This window comes from Pollachius pollachius (genome assembly GCF_949987615.1).
Source record: "Pollachius pollachius genome assembly, chromosome: 3".
NCBI classification, from domain to species: Eukaryota; Metazoa; Chordata; class Actinopteri; order Gadiformes; family Gadidae; genus Pollachius; species Pollachius pollachius.
In genome coordinates this window covers 45,353,650-45,374,494 of record NC_136936.1, presented here as the reverse complement: position 1 = coordinate 45,374,494, position 20,845 = coordinate 45,353,650, and the positions used below count along the sequence as shown (strand labels likewise).

General features: G+C 47.3%; 3 protein-coding genes across 5 annotated transcripts; 2 read left to right on the top strand and 1 right to left on the bottom strand.

The window, feature by feature from the left end:
• Nucleotides 1–59: 59 nt before the first annotated feature.
• On the bottom strand, nucleotides 60–2,196 carry rpl8 (ribosomal protein L8). The gene is made up of 6 exons (XM_079731911.1): nucleotides 2,160–2,196; nucleotides 1,535–1,678; nucleotides 1,288–1,429; nucleotides 680–898; nucleotides 391–506; nucleotides 60–268 (listed from the first exon to the last, which is right to left on the bottom strand). The coding sequence occupies exons 2-6, from the start codon at nucleotides 1,670–1,672 to the stop codon at nucleotides 110–112; spliced, it is 774 nt and encodes a 257-aa protein (XP_079588037.1). The 5' UTR covers nucleotides 1,673–1,678; nucleotides 2,160–2,196; the 3' UTR covers nucleotides 60–109.
• An 828-nt stretch (nucleotides 2,197–3,024) lies between these two features.
• Nucleotides 3,025–15,031, top strand: ddx3xa (DEAD-box helicase 3 X-linked a). Of its 3 annotated transcripts, XM_079732614.1 has the most exons (19): nucleotides 3,025–3,321; nucleotides 4,183–4,234; nucleotides 4,338–4,388; nucleotides 6,964–7,071; nucleotides 7,456–7,603; nucleotides 7,703–7,810; nucleotides 7,900–7,999; nucleotides 8,107–8,242; nucleotides 8,362–8,456; nucleotides 8,564–8,662; nucleotides 8,765–8,925; nucleotides 9,012–9,156; nucleotides 9,277–9,421; nucleotides 9,787–9,831; nucleotides 10,855–11,036; nucleotides 11,150–11,267; nucleotides 11,368–11,521; nucleotides 11,619–11,761; nucleotides 11,877–15,031. In XM_079732614.1, exons 1-19 carry the CDS (start codon nucleotides 3,277–3,279, stop codon nucleotides 11,963–11,965), a joined length of 2,124 nt encoding a protein of 707 aa, XP_079588740.1. In that variant the 5' UTR covers nucleotides 3,025–3,276; the 3' UTR covers nucleotides 11,966–15,031. The 3 variants fall into 3 exon arrangements, with proteins under 3 accessions (XP_079588740.1, XP_079588742.1, XP_079588741.1); XM_079732616.1 differs by lacking the exon at nucleotides 6,964–7,071; XM_079732615.1 differs by lacking the exon at nucleotides 9,787–9,831.
• nyx (nyctalopin) lies at nucleotides 12,239–19,846 on the top strand (the record flags this gene model as incomplete). The annotated part of the gene is made up of 4 exons (XM_079733835.1): nucleotides 12,239–12,257; nucleotides 17,907–18,205; nucleotides 18,639–18,943; nucleotides 19,027–19,846. The coding sequence occupies 4 exons, from the start codon at nucleotides 12,239–12,241 to the stop codon at nucleotides 19,844–19,846; spliced, it is 1,443 nt and encodes a 480-aa protein (XP_079589961.1).
• Nucleotides 19,847–20,845: the final 999 nt, after the last annotated feature.

Below are 20,845 nucleotides of genomic sequence, written 5' to 3'. Positions count from 1 at the left end.
TAATAAAGCCATCCTTACATCTTTGCAATTAACATGGTCACAATAAAAAGGCAAACAGGTTTTTTTTGGGGAATAATTTTCTTTTTTATTATCGTCAAGAATCGCAGACTTAGTTCTCCTTCTCCTGGACAGTCTTTGTTCCGCGCAGTCTGCCGGTACGGCGGGCAGCGATGAGACCAACCTTGCGACCAGCAGGTGCGTCCCTCCTGATGGTGGAGGGCTTACCAATATGCTGATGGTTACCACCACCGAAGGGATGCTCAACGGGCTGCACAGAGAAGAAAGCCCATGTCAGAACTCAAAAGCAATACCCATTGTCGTAGTGTTAATGAAGTACACCGCATCTATTCCATCTTGCAAGACACTCCATATCAAGTGTAGGGTACATACGTTCATGGCAACACCACGGACACGTGGCCAGCAATTCCTCTTGGCCTTGTACTTGTGGTAAGCACGACCGGCCTTCAAGATGGGCTTGTCAATACGTCCACCACCAGCAACCACACCTGTAAAGGAGCCCAACGGTTAAACACGGGCGGCGTGTTGCTTCGAAATGAATGAGGTCAACAAAACGTACACATTTGTCTGCGATGGGATTGTTCTTTGAGTTGAACAGCAGCTGGGGTTGAAATGCCAACCCGTCGTAACTAGTATGAAGTCTCCAAGGAAAGCGTCTTACCGACAACGGCTCTGTTGGCAGATGCAATGACCTTCTTGGAGCCGGAGGGAAGCTTTACCCTGGACTTCTTTGTCTCTGGGTTGTGAGAGATGACTGTGGCGTAGTTTCCAGAGGCACGGGCCAGCTTGCCCCTGTCTCCAGGCTTCTCCTCCACACAGCAAATGATGGTACCCTCAGGCATGGTTCCGACAGGCAGGACATTGCCGATGTTCAGCTGAGCTGTGGATCAGAAGGTCGACAACCTGTTTAACTGCCGGTAGTAGGATGGTTTTACCAGAACACAAAAGGGAATACTAATGCCAAGCTGAAACATTTTAGATAAGCTCCTAAAACTCTACAACTGGGAAGGTGCACCAGCCCCAGCTCAACGCACTAATGGGAGACTAAGACCATCATAGGCCATCATCGATTCCTTATGATCATGCATAATAATACGTTTCTTGCACCAACAGCCCATGGCATCTTTTTAATAACCGAAAAATGGTTTGCCAGAGCTGCACAGGTGGGAAGAACACTCATGACAACTCCAGGGGAAACAACATTAGACTACTATTACCTTCACTATCAGACCAACATCTATTCAACTTCAGCAACATCCAATCTCTTACCCTTCTTGCCGCAGTAGATGAACTGTCCGGTGTGGATGCCCTCAGCCGCAATGAAGAGTTCTGTCCTCTTCTTGAAGCGGTATGGGTCACGGAAAGCCACCTTGGCAAGGGGTGCACCACGGCCGGGGTCGTGGATGATGTCCTGTGATGCAAAAGGTGTCCACGTGTTAAAAGTGCATTCAATGGGCCCGCATCATTCAAATAAAAGCGCTGGAACACTGGATGTAGGGACAGCCACGTTCTTTACCTTCACGATTCCCTTGATGTAACCATGACGTTCAGCGAAGTCAATGTGACGGAGCTTAGCAGCCCCTTTTCTGTGGTGGACATGGGCTTTGAACACAGAGCCCGCACCTTTACGCTGTCCTCTGATAACACGTCCCATCGTGTACTGAAACCAAAAAGAATGACCACGTTAGTTCAAAGCCCAACTCTTGAATATTCACTTATCTACAACCCAAGTAAATCTGTTTCAGGCGCCACAATTCACGGGTGAAGTTAACTTGACTAGCTGGTGCATGTTGACGGTTAGCATTATTTAGCTGGATAAACAACTATCTAGGTAAAGTGCAATACCTAATAATTATACTTGAAAAGGTTTCGGAACCATATATGGTATACATATGAGTTTCTCTTGTTTTAAATTGGCTCCAAGACCGGCCTTTTACCCGACAGTGCTACCAGGCCATGTCACTGACCCAGAAATTACTGTCATTTTAGCACATTATATCTATTGTTTTGTTGAAATAGTCAATACATATTTTTTGTAGGCCTTTATTAAACATAGTCTATGGATTTTTGAGTTCGGATGAATTAAGCAGGAGCGTGATTAAAGCAGATTTGCTGAAGAGAAAAACATAAACGTCTCATACCTAAACCCCGATGGCTGAAAGAGGAAGTACTAGGAGACGGCGGAGGTTTTCTTCCGGGGAAATAAAGAGAGGGCTGATGGGAAGTTTTCGGAAAAATGCTTTTACAAGTTACACATTTAAGCATGAAATACCTGAAAGATGGGGATGACTATTTATTTAATTTATTATAAAAAAGCAATTAAGTCAGATGTTGTATTCGATGTTTAAATATTCGACCAGAAGCGTTCAAAATATGTTTTATTAGTGTGCGCGGTTTCATCAAGTGTTTCGAAAAACGATAATACTGAATTCTGATATTTTCTTATCACGTAAAATGTGGATAACTATCTATCGGACTACATGGTGTACACAAAATCCATGGTAATTTTTAAAATTTAAAAAATATATTATACTGTTCAGTTATTTTCCAGCAGGTGGAGCAACTATGGCAACTAGAAGAGTATCGGTGAACTAAAAAACACCAATTCCATGATAAAATAAATTAATCCATAAATTAGAATTATCGTTGAAAGGATAACCATACTTGGAAAAACAATATATACGATGGAATCCTGTTATTTGGGGACAAATAGGCTGCCCCCAAACATAAAGAAAAAAACTGCTTTTGCGTGAATGCAACAGTCTGTGGCATAGTCTGTAAATACTGATACATACCTATTGATATTTATAAAATAGTCATCATTCTCCAAAAAATAACCGTTTTATGGACAGAACTAATAAAAGTATATGCAAATCTTGTTTGGATTCTTAGCAAATCAAAAGGATAAAGCAACATCGCGATATCTGTCTGTTCGCCGGTCTGCGCTGTACCTACTGTGACGATATCTCGCGGTACCACACAGCTCTGTCTCTCATTCCACCACGGTCAAGCTTGCCTGAGGAAGGTTTCTGGTGAACAGCTCGGAAGAAAGCCTATCATTTCGGAAGCACATAATTTATTTTCATTCATTTAATTTAAATAGTCAACCTATTACGAATACATCTGAGTGGATATTGATCGATTATCTTTGACCTGCGTTTGTGTTTTAAAAAAAACTGAATAGCTCTAGCTAAGTGGCCGTGCTAACAAAGAAAAGCCTTTCTCTTGAGTAATAATCCCCCACGATTCTCTTTAGTTATGAGTCATGTGGTCGTCGATAATCAACACGGTCTAGATCAGCAGGTGAGTGTTTTCCCTTGGTTTTACAATTTACGAATATGGATGTTTGCCGTGTGTATTTCACCAGTGAAACGGTGCCCTGGCAGTTTAATGCGAGGCTGGTCTTGCTAGCCGGTTAGCTTGGCTAGCTTAGCTAGGCTAACGGTGGCTGGCAAAATGGTGGAGCTTCTAACATCGCCATCGCCGAGAGTCATGGCGGCGATCGCTACTGCATTTTGAAATCAATATTCCACCCGGTTCACATTGTTTCCAGGGTAAACATGATACACAAAACCTAAGGGTCGTTAATGTTATATAATAGTGTTAGATGTACATTGTGCAGTTTCGATGGGTAACTGGTTGGATCACTTTTTAGCCAAGTCTCGGGTACCGGCCGGTGTGCTGTTAGCTTAGCGAGGCCCTCAGAGCTTGAAACGTGGCGCAGGAAGAAAAAATATCCGGGGTGATTTTGGGGTAATTTTCCTTGACAGCAAACGGTTTTTCTCCCATCTTTCTAATTAAACGGCGGTAGAACGAGTTGGATCCATTTGGGTTTGTAGGAATGATGTGTGGTGGCTTACGGTCTTAGCACTTGAATAACGTAAATCACAGTGAAGTGATAATGTCAACCCGTTTTACCTTCGGTTTAATGTGTTTATGTGTGGATGCTTTGTAAATTTCCGATGTCAATCTGGAATAAGGACATTCCGTGTTCATAACGTCATTGGCACCTCCATTTGCAGTAAACGTTGCTCTATTAACGCGTTTCAAGTGTGTACATTTGGAGTCCATACTCAAGTTTCATCCCGAGATTGAAGTGTTTTTCCAGATTTATTTTCCTCCCTTTTTTGAGAAATCTTTTACTGAATTTGTTTTAATCTCTAGCTTGCTGGACTAGACTTGAACTCTGTTGACGGACAGGGCGGAGGAACCGGTAGTAAGTACATATTTCAATAATAAGACCATTTCTCAATTCAAATAATTGTGTTTAAATTGTGAATGTACTACAGTATTTAAAAATTCCCCTCCAACTTCCCTAGGGCGTTACATTCCACCTCACCTGAGAAACAGAGAGGCTTCTTCCAAAAATGGTAAGTCCATCCAATCTAGTCAATGCCTGGGCTAGAATTGTGACCTGAACAAAATATGTATATAGTTCCTTGGTAATTGCTCCTGACTGCAAACCATTTATGATGGTACTTTTCATCTGTCTCATCACAATTAAAAGACACTTTTTGTTTTTGTGAAATGATTGGAAGGTTGGAATTAATTTATTGAGAAAGCCTAGCCTGTGTTGCGCATTTTTACTTTTAGGCAGGCGCATGTTGGTTTTTCATGTGCATTCTTTTGTCTCTTAAAAGCATCAACTGAGATGCAGTACATTCCATCAAATGTCCTAGTTATTAAATTATGGTGCCGTTACATACTTAAAGGGTTTCTTCTATTTTGCTGTTCTTTGTTCCACAGCAGGAAATGGTTATTCAACTGGTAGACAGTGTGGTTATTCAGTGGCACCAGTAAACCTCTGTAAGTCCCTATTGTGTGTTTTCGCTGAGGGCAACCTGCATTCCCAGCTGCATGAGATGGCCATGTACGCACTAGCCGATGTAAAGAGAGAGGGCTAGTTCGTAGCTTTTCACATCCACTCAAACATGGCGATGGCCTCATTATTTATTGATGTGCTTTTCTCTGCTGAAATGCGTTAAGTGAATGTAAGATGAATGTTGGCAGTAACTACAGATGTGCTGCTGCTATTTACCTGGCAATACACAATCAGGCCATAAGGGCGTTACTGCACTGAATAATATTGACTAATTGCCTATAACAAGCTACTGATTAGTTGCAGCTTGCATAAGTTCTTGGTATGTAAAGAAGTCAAGTATGTCTTCTTACCTGACACCCAACCTGTGGATTGTGGCAAAGATGTTGCCCAAAATATCCTGAAGGTCTCTAGCAAGCAGTTCCCACAAGCATGGCATGCAGAGTGCGATGAAAGATGCTGACTTAACTGATGCTAAATGGGATAACTGTGGGTGGTATTTAGGTGCAAAGTCAATGTTGGAGTTCTTTTTTTTCAGCTTGGACCAATAACGCTTGGCACAACTTTTCATAGCCTGCCTCCATACCTTTTTACCCAGGTTACCCAAGACTGGGCTCTCAAGAGCTTGCCTTTTACCATGCCTACAGTGGGGGTTGGCCAAACAGATGTGGTACAAATGGATACATCTGCATGTTGTGCCACTGACCCATCTTGAGTTATATAGCTGAGCAGCACTTAACACTATGCAACAACATGCCTAAGTGGAAGCCATCCAAGCGTTTTAATCTGCAAAGTAAACGGGGCCTTGGTCCCCTTAACATTTGTAGTTGCTTCTACTGCATGGTGGTGCCTTTAACGTTTCTGCACTGCAGCTCTAGTAGTAGGCCTGTCCTACGACTGACGCAGCACCAGTCTGTAGTGAAATTGCTTTAGACTGGCTATCGTCTTTTCTGTTCGCTGTTAAACAATCACTACTATTTGGGAAACAACTTGAGATTGAGTTGTTCGTCAAATCTGAAGTGTAAGGTAAACTGTTCCCTTACTGGAGTGTAGCTTTACCACCTGTCAGTAGCTGTCTTCTAATGGCACGCATTAACCCTTTGCCCAAATTAAGTGAGTTTTTTTGGACAAATTGTGAATTGACTGTCGGAGCCTAAGCTACTATTTCAGACGTAGGGAATTTGGATGTTTGGGAAAATGACTAATGGATTTAGGTTATTCTAAAGTATATTTATACTATTACTGCAGTAGCGGAAGCTAGTTACCAATGGCAACACATTCGGTCAAATTTAGATGATTCCACCCAATGCCAATCACCATTGCATATTTTTGGACTTCTGAATCAACTAGGGGATTGATGAGTCGGTGGGTTGTGTGAGCTTTGTCAGTGTTAATTGAAAGCCATTTGTTGCCATTAAGGATTTGGTTTGTGACTGGCTAAATTCTGCTTGATCATGTTAACACATGGTACGGAGTGAGTGTACCCATGTCCCAAGCAACGACTGGGTCTGTGGTGTGACAGTTGTACAGCACTTGCATTCTTGCTGTGCTTGATACCCTTTTAACTGCTTGGGGCTGCCCCATGCTGCCGGGGTATTGTGTGGCTGCTTGGCGAGGAACATCGCATTGGTGAAGGTAACGGCCAATTGTCCCTCACTCACCCTCCATACAAACAGCCTCTTTCCCTGTGTGCACTGATAACGGTATGACCACAGATTGGAATGACGACCCAGCCAGTGTGCATAGAGTAGCTCGCTGTGGTTAACGTGCCCCAAAGGCTCAACGGTCAGGACAGGGCTCCTGTGCAACAGTCCAGCAGAACCTGGTTTAAGGGACTCATGGGCTCATTTATACATGGCGTGAAAGAAACCTTGTTTCTTCAATAAGTTGAAAAAAGAAAAATCTGTTTGTTATTTTTCGACTTTACACTGAATGTTCCTCGGAGCATTTGGTAAGGAGGAAGTAACCTATAATGCATCGGTTGCCTTGCTCTGCTTAGGTTGAGCGTCAGAAAGGTGAACATTGATAGCTATTCTGGACTTCAGACTGAAGCTAAACATAATTCTACACATAATGTGGATGCTCACAGGGATCTTTCCTTTTTTTTTTCATGTTTTGTCATGAAGACTCACCCGGCTGGGACGGTGGACGTAGCAATGGCTTCGTGAATGGTATCCATGCGAACCGTATGAACGGGGGCTTTGGAGGGCGGGGAACTCCTCGCAATGACAGAGGTGGGCGTGGCGCCTGGGTTGGTCAAAGGGGCGGAGCTCATTTACTCACCCAATACAGAATGAAGGTGGGAATAACCCATCGTGCCTAGTAGTAAAGCAGAACCGTTTTCACATTTGACATGGCAGACCACTAACATCTTGACATTTTTATATGGTTACGTTAGTACCATATAAGTTAGTTATATGGTATAGGGTCCATAGGCTTATTTTAGGTATTTGCTTGTAGCCATTAGTTGAGCAAAAAACTAGTTTGCTCGTTGGCCAAACTAATGATTTTTGGATGATTGTGTCAAAACCAAAGCCGAAAAAAAGCACTGTAGGTAAGGCAGTCAGCACTTTTCAATTGGCACTTGGGTTAATCTCTGGCTTGTTGCTGTGCTTTAGGCTTCGGTGGAGATGGCGGCGGAGGCGGAGGCTGGGCCGCGCCTGTCAGGGATGCTAGGGATTCTTCCTACAACAGCTTTGGCGGTCGCTCTGACCGGGGCAAGTCTGCCTACTTCAACGACCGCGGATCAGGCGGAACACGCGGAAGGTAAGAAACGGTCGTGTGGACATTATTGGTGGTGTCGCTCAACGCTGATGCGTGGCCGGGTCATCGTACAGGTGAGAAACTAACGTGTGGTTGTTTCAGGTATGAGCGTGGGGGTTTTAGCAGTGGAGGAAACAACCGCTGGGGGGAGGACTCGAGAGAGGAGGAGGATTGGTCCAAGCCCACCGCCGCCAATGAGCGCCTGGAACAGTAAGAGCTGTTCTGATGAAGCCGTTTGAAACAGCCCGCCAATGCCACCCAGCTGTGTGCTTAAATTGCACTTTGTTTTTGGTTTAAAGTGAGCTGTTCTCTGGGGGCAACACCGGGATCAACTTTGAGAAATACGACGACATTCCCGTAGACGCCACCGGGAACAACTGTCCGCCCCATATTGACAGCGTGAGTCCCTGCCTGATGTGACTCTTCTGACGCTTTGAAAGCAGATATGACAAATGCACATTTATCGTTGGATGTATCTTTAACAGTTTTTTTTTTCTGTCCTGTAGTTCCACGATGTCGAGATGGGAGAAATCATTATGTGCAACATTAACTTGAGTCGCTACACCAGGCCTACTCCAGTTCAGAAGTATGCCATCCCAATCATCAAGACCAAGAGAGATCTGATGGCTTGTGCCCAGACTGGTGAGTGCTCACGTGCAACCTTTTGGTGAATGCCTCACCTTCGATTAAGGGTTTACCCTGAATACTTTGCAATGCGGGGCTGAACTTCATTGTATATCCCTCCCTGTACTGTTTTCTAGGCTCTGGAAAGACCGCAGCCTTCCTGCTGCCGGTGCTTAGTCAGATCTTCATGGAAGGGCCCGGAGAGGCCCTCCAGGCCGCAAAGAACAGCGGCGTAAGACCCACCAGAATCTATATTTAGAACCCCATGGTAACCACACACGGTCCATACAGTCACGGCATGTGCATTACCTTAACGACGTGCTCTCATTCCACCTGCAGGAGAATGGAAAATATAGCCGCCGCAAGCAGTACCCGATGGCCCTGGTCCTGGCTCCCACCAGGGAGCTGGCTCTGCAGATCTACGAAGAGGCCCGCAAGGTGAGCGTCTGGCGTGTAGCTGGCTGCTGGTCCACCCGTGGCAACCCAACATTTGACACGGATATGCGATGGCTTCCCCTGACCCTTATCGTCCTGCCGTAGGTCGCCTACCGCTCCCGTGTGCGCCCCTGTGTGGTGTACGGCGGCGCCGACATCGGCCAGCAGATCAGAGAGCTGGAGAGAGGCTGCCACCTTCTGGTGGCCACCCCTGGCCGCCTCGTGGACATGATGGAGAGAGGCAAGATCGGCATGGATTACTGCAAGTGAGTACCCCTTCCAGTCGCCAGAACCGGAGCCCACGGCCGCCATACGCCGCCCAGACCCTTGACCGCTGTGATTGTCCCCGTAGCTACCTGGTCCTGGATGAGGCTGATCGCATGTTGGACATGGGTTTCGAGCCCCAGATCAGACGTATCGTGGAGCAGGACACGATGCCCCCCAAGGGCAGCCGGCAGACGATGATGTTCAGCGCCACCTTCCCCAAGGAGATCCAGGTATGTTTCGAGGACTGCGACGCAAACCGGCTGCATAGAAAAGATAAAGATGCTGTTTTTCGGCAATCTGAGTCCTAGGCAAGCAATGTCTTTCTAATGCCCTTTGGTTCCTCTCCCTAGATCCTCGCCAGGGACTTCTTGGAGGACTACATTTTCCTAGCAGTCGGGCGTGTCGGCTCAACTTCAGAAAACATCACCCAAAAGGTGGTCTGGGTGGAGGACAATGACAAGAGGTCCTTCCTCCTCGATCTCCTCAACGCAACAGGTTAGGAACACGGTCTTTACGAAGATGGACACATCAGGCTCGAACCCGCCCTCTCGTTTGTCCGTCTCGTCGTCGACCAATAGGCACCCGGCTCATCGCTTGTTGTATAACGTTAAATTAACTATTTAATTATGGCGTTATAAATTAGCCAGTATAAACCTACAGCGTCAAGAGGATTACATTTTCTTGAAGTAAAACTGTATTATTACACTATTATATACTGTAACTATAATCGTAGCTTGTAGGGAACGGTATTCTTGCGGTAAAGACGGTTGCTTAAACATTTGGTTAAACACTGTCTCAAAGCTGTTGAAGTTGTGTACTGAACAGCATTGCGTTTACTGGCCAACTTGGTTTTATCTTAGTCATGCCCACTGATGAAAATGTGCCAGAGACCCCAGAGAAACCTGGTGAGTATATTTATGATCGTAATTCAGTCTGACACCCGTGTCAGAAACATCACGTCCCACTGCTCATCCCCACACACCCCCCCCCCCCCCCCCGCTCTCCAGCTGACACCCTAATGTTTCCGTTTGAATTCTTTGACCCCTGTCATTTCTGATGGGGGCAGTCCTCTAGGCCGGCCAGGTGGTGTTGCCAATGCATAAGGTGGTCACCGGGAAATGAGGCACAGCATATCTGTTGGCGGTTTAAGTAATGCTGTTACGCCCATGGGAACAACTCTATTCAAAATTTAAAGTTGCGGTGCTTATATGCAGGGACTGATTGATAAGACCAAACCATTGGTAAGACGTGTTGCATGCCAACATTTCTTCAAGTATTGGGTATGTCAGGGACATACACAATACTGGCTGTGAAGCTGGAACTCATCTGTTATCACCATGGGGATAGAACGTCACAGGGCTCAGTGCACGGAGATGGGTACTCTTTATTCAAGGCATTATCATTGTTCCTATGTTTGGCAACTTGACAAATATCCATGTGTTAAGGGCATGGCACAGATGGGCCCAGGTTGTTGAGTGACATTTGGTCGGTGGCTCCATTGGGTGACTTAGCTGAACTATACCACTGTTGACCTGGAGTTGTGCCTCCAGACACCCCTTCTGCCATCCTTTTTATAGAAAGCTTTCATTCTGATAACTATTAATGGTAAAGATTCTTTGATAACGATGGGTGCCTGAGGAATCGGAAATCCTATAAGGGTTGGCAATGCAATGGCTCCCAAATTAGTGTTTGGGGCCAAATTAAGGCTGAAGGTTAATGGTTGTCAGTTAATGCAAAGCTTCTTATCATGGCTTCCTGTCTTCATTTTTTTTTTTGCCTTTTTTTAACTTTATTTTTTAGCGGTTCCTTGTAGTACAACTTTCCCGTTCCTGCTCCCATCACTCCTCTCCACCCGTCCAGGTGCCCTCTGCGGAGGTCCACCTGGTTCTCCCTGGGTCTCCTTCTCACGCCGCTCCTTCTCTTCACAGGCAAGGAATCCCTGACCCTGGTGTTCGTGGAGACCAAGAAGGGCGCCGACGCCCTGGAGGACTTCCTGTACCGCGAGGGCTACGCCTGCACCAGTATCCACGGCGACCGCTCCCAGAGGGACCGCGAGGAGGCCCTGAACCAGTTCCGCTCCGGACGCTGTCCCATCCTCGTGGCCACTGCTGTACGGAGACCCCCCTCGCTGCTCACCGTCCTCCAGCTGAGCGCACGTCCCCCTGGCCGCCCCTAACCACACCCTCTCTCTCTCTCTCTCTCTCTCTCTCTGTGCTCCTCCAGGTGGCGGCCCGAGGTCTGGACATCTCCAACGTGAAGCACGTCATCAACTTTGACCTGCCCAGCGACATCGAGGAGTACGTTCACCGTATCGGCCGTACGGGACGTGTGGGCAACCTCGGTACGTCACGTTCCCATCGCGATGGGTTTTCTGAGTCTACCCTCTGTTGGGGTGCTATGTGGGCCGCTGGTACTAAGAGTTCCCCTCTGCTTGTGCTCAGGTCTGGCCACGTCGTTCTTTAACGACAAAAACAGCAACATAACCAAAGACTTGCTGGACATTCTGGTGGAGGCCAAGCAGGAGGTCCCCTCCTGGCTGGACAGCCTGGCATACGAGTACCAGCACAAGGGCCCGACCCGCGGACGCGCCAAGAGGTAACTTCAGCCCGGCCTCATTCGGTGCCTTTTACAATATCAGTACCGTCAGCCACCCGACGTGAACGCCGTCCTGACGTTTGCCTCCCCTTTTCAGCGGTCGATTTGGAGCCAAAGATTACCGTCAGACACCTGGCGGTGGTCCCAGTGCCTTCGGCGGCGGTGGCGGCGGCAGCCGGGGCGGCGGTAGCCGCGGCGGCGGCTACGGCGGGGGAAACCGCGGCTTCGGCGGCGGCGGAGGTCAGTCACTTTCTTGATTTGTTGTTTTGCGCTCGCCCTGTGTGATAGTTGTCCAAAAGTACAGACCTTGTTCCGCCAACACATTTCCCATCACGCTTGTCTCTGTCTCCTCCAGGCGGCTTCGGCGGGAACTTCCACGGCAACGACAACTACGGCGGGAGCTACAGCAACTCCGGCAACTCTGTGGACTGGTGGGGCAACTAGGCACCGCAGGAGCAGGTTGCCATGCCAACCCAGGCCCCACGGAAACCACATGTAAACTTTAGCCAGACCATAACAACCCCTTTCCGCCACCCCACCACCCCTCTCCCCCCTCTGTGTAGCTCCATTGACACACAGTACATTACCGATTCTCTGCCTCGCCCCCCCCGTTTTGCTTCCCGCCAAGCGGAAGTGCGGCGGTGTGATGTAACCACCAGCGTCCGCGGCCCCCCCCCCAAGGAGCTCGCAGAGATCCGCACACCTCAGAGAACGAGCATGGACGCTGACATGCCAAGTCCGACAGCAACCTCGGACTCATTGTAAAGAGTATTTTTTTTTTTTTTTTTTGATGGAAAAACCAATAACCTGAGGATCATTTGTATGTTGATGTACTGTGCCTTTTTGAATCTTAAAAGGAAATCTTATGTTATCATTTCACCAAAAGAACTTGGCCTAGAGCTCTAAATTTGTTATTACTGTTTTGTTATTTGGTGAAAAAGCAAAACAAGCTTGGACTTAATCAAACCTTGGCAAACACTGGGGCGTTATGGCTCGCCCGAGTCATGATTCCATTTGATCTTCAAATTAATTGCAGGGACATCATGTAGCCTTTTCTACACATGGCTAATAGCGCCATCGCAATAGGTTGATTCTCCACTGGGACATTCCCAGCGCGAGGAACGAAACTGATTCCAATATTAAGAGACAAAGAGTTGGATTCCTTATCTTTTTGCGCTCACTCTATCCTGGACAAGCTCCATTTTAAAAGGACATGGTAGTCTTTGAAATAGCCATTCCTATTGTGATCTTAATTAACACGGTCATCAAGCTTGGTGCCAACGCTCACTGAGACTAAAACTAGGATCTTCAATGCTGGAAGTTACTACTCCACATTTCTCAATTGACTTGACAGTGTTACGGCAGCTAGTCTGCCAACCAAGTGCTAGCTACATAAAATGGGCGGTGTTTTTTGTTGGTTTTTACTCGAGACATTTCGGTGCGGGGGGAACGTGCGCGGTTAACAAAAAAAAAACAACCTAAGTCCGTTTTCTTTGATTTCTCTGGAATGTTTCTCTTAACGTGTATCGAAACAAAAAATGCCAGCCCTCCAGAAGGCGACGGGTCAACACGGCCGCATAAGGACCACGGCATCGGGGAAGGGGCGTAACACACGACGTTGGCGCTGGGAGATCGGAGGGGCCAACCGCAGGGCCCGGGCGTTATTTTACGCATGCGAGTGTTTTGTTTTTTGGTCAAGAAGGAAAGGGATGTGAACGGAGTCGCAGGCTTAACTTAATTACAAAGGTTTTCTCTTTTTCAAGCTGCGTTGGAGGCATGGTTCATCTTAAAAGCAAACAGGCATTAGAGTGGTTACAGAGGGTTACACCGCAGTTAGGTGGCAGGACGCAGAGAGGGGGCACGGCTGCAAGCTCTCCGGCCACGTTTGGGGGGGGGGGGGGGGGGAGGGTGTTGGTTCAGGTGGGGGTAAAGGCGTAGTTTCTTGGGCACCACCATTGTTGTCAGTGGCTTTGGTTTCCATTGCTGCATTCACAAACCGTGGCAGGGAGGCGGGCCAGAGATATATATATTTTTCTTGGAATAGGGTGTCCACTTCCTTATGGGGACATAGTACTGTCAACTCCTCTGGGAGTTCATCTGCTCAGACGTGTGTAACAAAGCCCTGGCGCCTTTGAGGCTGGACCAGGCGTTTCCTCTTGGAGAGGAGCGGCCAATGAGAGGAGAGATGGGAGTATTTCACCTTTTTAGTGCTATGTGTTGCCTCTCAGGTGTGTTGTGCCTTGAAACATTTTTTTTTTTAAGAAATTGAACTAAAAGCGGATGCACTGACGGTGATTTTAGGATTGAATGGTGCTACTTGATTTAGGTGTGTAGGCCCTTTGTACGTATGTGCCCATCGAGTTTTACAAAAGTTATTTTATTGCACATCTAGAGTTTTATATAGATGTCTTGGATATATGTCCTTAAGCTTCCAAATGTTTGTGTGTGAGTGGGGAGGTGGCGAGAAAACGCAGCTTGTTTACAAAGGGGAGGGGTTCTCAACCTTCAACCAGGATTTATTTGGGACCAGGGGATTTAGCAGTTGGGGAATTTAGCCATTTGCACACAGATTTCTAGATTCTACTTTTGCTGCTAGTTTTGTGTAATTTATTAAGCATTTTTGACAAATATTTATTTTTGTAAGCCTCAAAGTGATTCTTTGAAAGTTTCAGAAACTTGACCAAAAGACAGTACAAAACACTGGCACTTGAATGTTGAATGTCACCTGTATGCGTGAAATTTATATATTTCGGGTAGTGTGAGCTTTTTAATGTTTAAGACGCATTGGACTCCGTAATTAATATCCACAGCTGTTTCAAGGCCTTCTCAGGGCCATACATCTCAATTAGATTCCCAATTGGCCATCAAATTGGAATGGAATTGACAAAATGCCAAGGTTTGGAATAAAGTTGTGTAAAGAGCAAATCAATTTCCTAAGCGTATCGGTGCAGAAGTGTTCAGATTCTCCAATTGTGTGCATTGTTTATGTTTCTTAACTCTTAATTTGACCTGATGACTATATATTTTTTTCTCCAGTGAATGTCTGGCACATGGCAATCTGTAAAGAAACAAACATGTGGTTTATTCTCCTGTTGTTGCATTTGCATTATATGGTAGCTCTCGTGTTTTCCCCGAGCGAGTGCGGAGCAGGTCGTCACGGCAGCGGTGGTCTCCATGGCGCCCGCTGTTCAACCTGCTCCCTTCTCCGGCGGGAGAAGCCGAGGGCTCTTTAGATGTAGCCGTTGCTTTTCTGTACTAGCCTAGGAGCTAATGCACTGCATGAGGAACACTCAGCTGTGCGATTAATGTATGATTTTACCAAATTAAAGTTTGAATGCAAAAGTATCTGAAAAGAAAGCATGTTTATTGTTGATTTGCCGAGGAGACTGTTGTTGGCTGGAAGCCCTTTGCAACTTTGTGTAGCGGCAGAGTCGGAATGGTAGCAAAAACTGCATTGGGCTTAAAGGTTTACTTATTTTTGAAAGATATATAAAACATTTGTATAGTCAACTGTGTCAATGTTTTGGTTTTTTTTCACCCCCTGAAATGTCATTGGGACACCGATGCTTCGGTTCCACAACGCTAAAATGAGTGGGAAAGAAATCTGTCCTGGTTTTGTCTTTAAGACCACTAGTCTGTGGAGCTAAGAGTTTGGGGAAGACTATTCTCACCAGGCTGGCTGCTCGACAGGGAGTGCTGTGAGGCTTTCCTTGCACTGTCATGGACATCTACTTTGAAATCCCGTTGGTTGCCATGTAATGTCGGTTATAACATATTTGCCCTGCTTCTCAAACCAACAGTACACCTCTGAAAGCCGGATCCTAGAAATGGTACTGTCCATATACCCAGCATTGATATCTATGACAAAGTACTAACATGATCAGTTTTGATAAATTCGAGCCCTTTTCTCGATCCCACTGTGTGTGTGTGTAGTCTTTAATCTGTGTGGAGTGCTACGTTATGTGTCGAGGTGGCGGCCCAGCGTTGGCTCCCAGAGTAGCGCTTTTTTTCGCTAATTCCAGTCGACCCATCATCTTCACCCCCCCCCGCCTCTCCATCCAGGGGATTTGACTGCCATTAAGAGATGGATGTTTGTGTGTAATGATGGAGTGCTTCAGCACACTAACTCCAATGGGGGAATGGTTTGCACTTAGTAAAGAGGCACACACAACCCTAATCCATCCAGTTTCACAACTGTCAGCCACAGGCTCATCCTTCTATGCAGTTGCTTGCGAGCTGTAGGCATCTAGACAGACATGGGATAGGCAGAAGGGACACGTGCTGATATGCGGACCATGAAGTCGACCACACATTCACATGGAAGCAAGAAACGGCATCACCAAAGAAGTAAGAATCGATCAAATCCATCTATCATTTTCGCGTTTCACAAATGTAAGTAATATTTAATGGATATTGTATCAAATAGCTGTTGACCTCAGTTTTCGCATTTAAGAAATTGCCATCTTTATTTTGTCCTCTGGCATGCTTGTGTGATATGTTGTGTTCTAGGTCTAATCCTGGCATGTCCCACATGAGAGACGACAGGCATGTTGGCTGTAACCGCTCTCACTGGTCAGTCTTTCTCGGTTCTCTGTCCCTCTGCATTAACTCGCTGCCTCATGGGATGTCATTCTGTATATCTTAGCCCATTGGGACTAAGACTAAGACAACACTCTATCTACTAGATACAATGTTGCGCCGCACAGCAGCCGGTACAAATGGGTTAAAGAGTTCATTTGGTGAAATGGTTTTGTATAAATGCATAAAAAAGGGCCTTTTTAAACTTTGAACTAGATGTTAATTAAATTGAAATTGAATTAAAAAAATGGACATACCATAAATCATACTTACTCAACCCTGTTTAAATATATATATATATATATATATATATATATATATATATATATATATATATATATATGTCGATAGAGATATATATATATATATATATATGTAGATCTATAGACAGAACTATAGAAGGAGAGTCCAGTTTGCCAATCATTGATTTTTTCCCATGCCCTAAGGCCCAGTTCCAGGCCGGGTTTGAGTGCAGTCAGCGGCCCGTCCTTCCGCTCATAGACCTTACAAATGATCACATTAACAGAACTCTGCACCACCACTGGATCGAGGGTTGAAATACAGAGCACAGACAATGCCCATTGTTGTCGGAGCTAATCTCTCCTGTGTAAGCCTTCTTTCTTAATCACATCATGGGTCCGCCACGCCAGGCAGCTGTGAAAGAGGCCGTCTAGCCTGGATATAGTCCCAAGCCTGCCTCCTTTCAACGTCATTCAACCATCCAATCCTTCGCCTGTCCCTTCTATGAAGCCTTGCCTTTGGTGGTGTGTCAAGGAGGCTCTATTTAGTGCTGTGTTTGGTGGTTCAGAGGCTACTATTAACTTTATCCTGCACTAGTCTTGGGCTCTCTGTCATCATCACTAGCTGTTCTAGTTCATGAGACTCACGAGAATGGGTGATGTCACATTACCGAAATGTCATAGGTTGCCATCCAAAAGGACCCCAATGGACTTTTGAATCAATCATCTCAGACCTGGGCTTGAATCCCTGCTTGTGTTCAGCCCTTGTGTGATTCCCAAGTTTTGAGGGGATTTTCCTTTGGAATATCCTCTGCATTGACATGTATGGAATGGATGTGCAACTTTCTATGATTGTGTGTGCATACGTACGTGATCCAGCTTAATGGCCATCATGAGCTAGAAAGTACCTAAACCCTGTCCCCTGCCAAACTGACCAGGATAAAAGTAAATCCAATATTTTATAGAATGATATTTTTATAAATAGTTGCTAGGCAAGTGGTCGATTTAAAGAGGATTTTTCTAAGCTTTTTGAGGCAAAGAATTTCTACGATAACCCTTCTACTTTTCCACTCTCTATAATGACAAATACATTTTCTGCATTCTTTAGCCTCATGAGACAGGCCAACGAATAGGCCATCAGACAGTTCCATTATTTCACTTGTTTCCTTTTCAAGAGCTGGCCTGTCTAACTAGATAGAGCCAGAAAAGGAGAGCATTTCCTTAAGCGTACAAATCAAGTCAGTGAAATCGCAGCCATTAACAACAGTGTTAGGAAATCCATCTGTCAAACGATTGTGACCTAAAATAAAGCCAGAATTGTTATGGGTCGTTGAGAAGGGTTCGGGCCATTAACTGCATGGGACACACCCTCTGAGGTGCGTCAAATAAACCAGGTGAATTCTCTTTACTATGCAGTAAACCTGCTGTTTCATCAGGGACGCAGGTCAACCTCTCCCCTTTTAGGTTTTGAAACCCTCGGTTCTAGTGTCCTTGGGTCATTTAACATTCTAGGTTTGTTTCCTCGCTCTCTTCACGCCCCTCTACCCTGTTAACCCCGTCGACCCCAGTCTCCGGGCTGTTCCTGTTCCTGCTGCTGCGGCCCCAGGCCGTGCTGGCGCGGTGGGCATGCGTGCGCGCCTGCCCTTCCTCCTGCACCTGCACCCAGGAGAGGAGCTGCAGTGTGCTGTGCGACCGCTCTGCCCTGGCTGAGCTACCCAAGGAGTTCCCCTGCGAGGCCTCGTCCATCAACGTGGACAAGAACCGCCTCAGGTTCCTGTCGGAGCGGGCGTTCGGGACCCTGCCCTCACTGCGCAGCCTCTCCCTGGACCACAACAACATCTCCTTCATCACGCCTGGAGCCTTCAAGGTCCGACCTCACCCCCGCCCCCCCCCCCGGAACATTCACCATAACTATACTATATAAGAATGCTGTATGTCTATAGGGCGGCAGAAGCTCAGGGTGTAGAAGCGGGTGGGCTGGTAACCTGAAGGTTGCCAGTTCGATCCCTGGCTCTTCCTAGCTCTGAGTGTCGAGGTGTCCCTGAGCAAGGCACCTAACATTAACTATTCCTGACGAGCCGGCTGTCGCCTTGCATGGCTGACGCCGCCGTCGGTGTGTGAATCTGTGCATGAATGGGTCAATGTCAGGCAATATCGTAAAGCACTTGGGTGGCCACTGGTTACAAAAAAGCGCTACATAAATGCAGTCCATTTACCAATGACCATTTTACTGTTACTTTCCACTACCAAGAATCCTATTTGCATATCCAAATTGTAAAAGTGCTGCTTCTTCCCTGCAGGGCCTGCCCAACCTGGTGGACCTGAAGATGGCCCACAACGAGTACATCAGCTACCTGCACACACGCACCTTCTCGGGCCTGAAGAAGCTGGTGCGCGTGGACATGTCCGACTGCAACCTGTTCAACATCCCCGACCGTATCTTCCTGGAGCAGATGGCCCTGAAGGAGGTGCGCTGCTTCCAGAACCACTTCCGCCGGATCCCCGGGGCCTTCCGGGACATGGTGAACCTCACCCACATCTACCTGGAGAAGAACAAGATCGAGGCGGTGGCCTACAACTCCCTGCTAGGCCTGAGTAATCTCCGGTATGCGTCTTTGGTCGTAAACATGACAGTAAAGGTGATTGTAGTGCAGAATCCCCAGTAAAATCGAAAATGCTGTTTTACAGGTATCTGAACCTCGAGGACAACCGCATTAACGTCATCCACGACCAGTCCTTCCAGGACCTGCAGCGACTGGAGAACTTTAACCTCAACGACAACCTGCTGGTGGTGCTGCCCCAGGACACCTTCAAGGGCCTCACCCGTCTCAAGATGCTCAACCTGGGGGGCAACCTGCTGACCAACGTCACCAAGACCTGGTTCAGCGACCTGGTGGAGCTGGAGGTCCTCTACCTGGACCGGAACCGGCTGCTCTCCATCGAAGAGGGCTCCTTCGAGAACCTCACCAGCCTGATCACCCTCCACCTGAACAGCAACAACCTCACCGCATTGCCCTTCCCCGTCTTCCAGCCCGTGTACTTCCTGGGGCGCCTCTTCCTCTTCAAGAACCCCTGGGAGTGCGGCTGCTCCCTGGAGTGGCTGAAGGAGTGGATGGAGAGCTACCAGCTGGTGCGCGACATCCCGTGCGCCTCGCCCTCCTCCGTGGCCGGTCTGGACCTGGGCGAGGTGGTGTTCGCCCGGGCCAACGGCTCCTGCGTGGACCCCCCCGAGCTCAACGCCACGGCGGCCTCCACCGCGGTGCCGTCCACCACGGAGAACCGCTTCAACAGCCTCATCTCCCGCCTGCTGCAGAGTGAGCTGCAGGAGGAGACGGGGAACCTGACGGAGGGCTTCCGCAACGACACCTTGCTGGACCCGGAGGGGGCGCTGCTCTCGGTGGCGGGCCGGGGCCGGGCGGCCCGGGCCCGTGTCCGCCTCGTCGTCGCGGGCTTCCTCTTGAGTTTGAGCGCCTGCTCGGAGATTAGTTTTCGTGTGTTCGGGACATGAAGGGAAAGGTACCAACGGTGTTGGGATCGGTGGTCGCATAAGAATGGCCCAATCCGACGGATGGGCGGCTTTGGTTTCACTTTGAAATGGTGATAAGAAATCGGGATGCTTCCCCCCCCCACCCCACATCTCCCACCGCATGGTTTGCAGTCTGAGGAGCGGGTGGTTTCAGCCACGCTGTGCTGTGAGACTTGGATGGTTACGCAGAACACTAAGATCCTGATCTTCTTTACGCTTTGGCTTTCAACGCATGGCAACCCAACTGTTGGGTTGACCAACTGATCATGAATCAGAAGCTGTGGTTACATAACCCCTTCTGAATGACATTTCATTGATAATGTGTTGCAGAGACACATACCCATTCAGTTTTCCGTCTCGCAGGGAAAACCGAATGTGAATATCAGAGGAGATAAGAGCAAGGGTTTTCCCACCCCCTCTGTATTCCCCTCGGAAACAGATGCGCTCTCTCCCTCACGGCTCTGTCAACGTCGGTTCAGCTGCTCCTCATAAAAGCATTAATCTTCTTATGGCATTCAGTGTGTGCTCTAACCTAGGGTGTGATGTAATAGAGAGACATTATTATCTCATCTGCTCCCAGGGGATGGAACGTTGACCCCTTCTATGTATCGGACCGTTTCTTAATGCATCCAATAACATCCTTTGGCTGTCGGTTCGAGGGGACATATGCTGACCGGTGGATAAGATGGGTGACGAGGGTCTTGGGTAAATCGGCCGGGCCAGGCTTGTGTCCTAGCGTGTGTCTGTAACATGTCATGTGACCACACTGATGTTTCTCTGTGCTTTATTGGAAACCTGTCTTCTGTTACTTTCCACTGTCACCCAGAAATCTGCAACACTATATTTGCACATTCATACATTCTTTTAATTTCTGGTTGTATAATGATAAAGCAAAGTAGCCTGGGGACCCAGATGCCTGTTTGACTTGTTAAGAGTGATATTTTCTCACGCAACATAAATAGAGATATATAATTGTTTTTC